The sequence below is a fragment of the Tupaia chinensis genome, unplaced genomic scaffold (genome assembly GCF_000334495.1).
Source record: "Tupaia chinensis unplaced genomic scaffold, TupChi_1.0 Scaffold144909_1, whole genome shotgun sequence".
In the NCBI taxonomy this organism is placed as follows: Eukaryota; Metazoa; Chordata; class Mammalia; order Scandentia; family Tupaiidae; genus Tupaia; species Tupaia belangeri.
In genome coordinates this window covers 1158258-1161051 of record NW_006204769.1, presented here as the reverse complement: position 1 = coordinate 1161051, position 2794 = coordinate 1158258, and the positions used below count along the sequence as shown (strand labels likewise).

General features: G+C 45.9%; 1 protein-coding gene across 1 annotated transcript in view; it reads right to left on the bottom strand.

Moving 5' to 3' along the window:
* Positions 1-2794, bottom strand: part of ARHGAP31 (Rho GTPase activating protein 31) — a gene marked incomplete in the record, with an annotated part of 155870 nt that overhangs the window by 51211 nt on the left and 101865 nt on the right. Inside the window, 1 exon segment of the mRNA XM_014583856.2 lies at positions 758-860. Within this exon segment, the coding sequence (XP_014439342.1) occupies positions 758-860 (103 nt within the window).

The window sequence follows — 2794 nt, the reverse complement described above, 5'->3', positions numbered from 1 at the left end:
TTTTTGAGAGATTTTCACTGTAGGGCGCGTGCGCTCGCCAGACAGATAGAGAGAGACATAGAGACAGAAAGCGAGAAATCACCCCCCAGGGGGGATGGTCATGCTGCAATCCCTTCTCCTCCATTCTCCTCTCGGGATCTTGGGCACGCACGCACACGCGCCCCGGCGTGAGTTTTAAGCCACCGGGTCCGGGACACCAACCGTGGTCGACTACGTGGGAGTCCAGCGACATAGCCATTACGCTAACTGCTGGTTCCCAGTAGCAGTACTTTTAAAAACACCAGCATCCCCTAGAGACATGCACAATCTTGAAGGTGAATGTCTGGCCAACATGTCAAGTGCTGAGCATGTGCCAACAGGAAGCCGCCTCTGTCTCGGAGTTCTGAACGCTAGGTAACAGGGCGTAAGCTGACTGGGCTGTGGGTCGGCAAGCGAATGGTCATAAATCATGTCTTTCTCACTTGTCACTTAAATCATTTAAGTTAAATTAATCCACCCAAGGATAAATCTGGTGCAAGACAAAGAAACAGGTGAAAACCCCCCAGGAGCCTCTTTCTGGAAGGATCACAGGTGTTGGAGAGCTTCCTGGTTAGACTGAGGACAGTCCGGCGTGTGAGAGCAGCCATAGCTGCTCTTCAGCCCTGCCACCCTCTCCTCAGCCCCTCCAGACTTTGAATACTCCCCACACCTGTAGACAGACTCATGGACAGGAGAAGGAGCGTGGGAGAATTGCTTGGGGGCTGTTCTTTCAGCTTACCTGAGCCGTTGTATATTTGAGGTGACCCCGGAAAGTCGGTAGATTCCATCTACAATGCCGTGAGTCTCTATAAATTCTGCACAGCTTTTCAATACATACGGAACTATGTAAAAGAAAAGAAAAAACAATGAGCAGAGTAGATGCATATCTGATGGTCCTTTAAAGATTTCTTCAAAAAATGTAGGTAACTTCAAAGAGAAATAAATATGGAACGCATACGAGTTACAAGTAGAAACAATTGTAAGTGGTGGGTGATCTTTCATATCTTAAAAAAAGTCAAAGGGCTTTAAAGACTTTAAAAATTCACATTTTAAGGTGTTTTTGCTTTTGTAAGAGCTTTTAAAATATGCAAAAAGTTAGCAGGTGCGATCTGACCTGCTGTGTCAGCATCTCCTGGGAACTTTTTGGAAATGCAGAACCTCAGGTCCCGCCTGGACCTACTGATTCAGGAATTCTGGGGGTGGGACCAGTCACTCGTGTTTCAGCATGTCCCATGGGGAGCTCCGATGAGGCAGACTGCAACAGGAGAAAGGCTGCCTTATTCTACGCATGAGACCAAGGCATACGTCAGCTGGTTATAGTCATGAGGACGTGTTGTTTGTGAAACGGGATTAATCCACAGGAAAATGTTTATGAAACAAGTAGGTAAAAGAAAAATAAGACACAAAATTGAATATACATTGCAAATTCAGTTATGTTAAAAAAAAATTCAAAAAAACCCCACCAGAATGTAAAGGTGACTTAAGGTTAAAGTGTTAAAGCATTTTTTAAAGGTAGGAATCCTTCCCAACTAACTCTCAACCTTGAAATGGGTAACCAGTCATTGGTTTAATGGACCACATCAAAGGGACCGGCCTGGCCTCTTGAATTCCTGCCACTCTGGAGGTTAAGAGCCCTGGTGGAAGAGTCACTGGACCGAGGCACGTGGCATGGTGTGTTGTGTAAGGCACAAGTGGGCTTGAGAACCCTGAACACTCACAAGGAGGATTCCAAGACAAAAGCTAGGACGTGAAGGGCTTTTATGAAAAACACTCCACAAAAGGGGCAGAGTAGTCACCAAGCTGTCCTGACCATTCTCAGTTAGGGACCTTGCACGACCATAGCTCTCAGCTGCAGTGCTCAGATTTTGTTGTTTTTTAATTTTTTTTTTTTTTTTGCCATAGGGTATGTGCATGCACCAGAGAGACACAGAAAGAAACAGAAAGAGAGGGAACCAGCAGTTAGCATAATGGCTATGTCGCTGGACTTGCACGTAGTTGACCGCAGTTCGCATCCTGGACCCGGCGGCTTAAAACTCACGTCGGGTGCGTGTGCATGCATGCCCAAGATCCCGAAAGGAGAATAGAGGAGAAGGGATTGTGGCGTGACCATCCCCCCGGGGGGTGATTTCTCGCTTTCTGTCTCTGTCTCTCTCTGTCTGTCTGGCGAGCGCATGCACCCTATAGCAAAAACAACAACAACAACAAAAAATAAACAAAAAACAAAAACAAAAAACCTCTTCAAAAATAGAATGAGAAAAAGTGAGAAATCACCACTTGGGGGTTGGCCATGTTCCAATCCCTTCTCCTTCATTCTCCTCTTGGGATTTTTGGACATGTATGCACATGCCCAGTGTGATTTTCAAGGTGCCAGGTCGGGGACTTGAGCCATTGTTTGGCATGTGGGAGTCCAGCACTTTATCCACCATGCTACTTGCTGGTCCCAGGCTCCGTTTTATTTATTTACATTTTTAAAAAAGGTTTTAAAGAGAGATTTTGCTATAGGGTTCATGTACTTGTTGGAGAGACAGAGACAGAGAGACAGAAAGTGAGAAATCACACCCCCTCAGAGGAGAATGGCCCCATCACAATCCCTTCTCCTCCATTCTCCTCTCAGAATTTTAGGCATGCACACACACGTGCCCAGTGTGAGCTTCAAGTTACTTGGTCTGAGACTCAAATTGTGGTCAGCCACGAGAAAATCCAGCGACATAACCACTATGCCATCTGCTGGTCCTATTTTTTTTTTTTTTTTGAGAGGTTTTTGCTATTGGGGCTG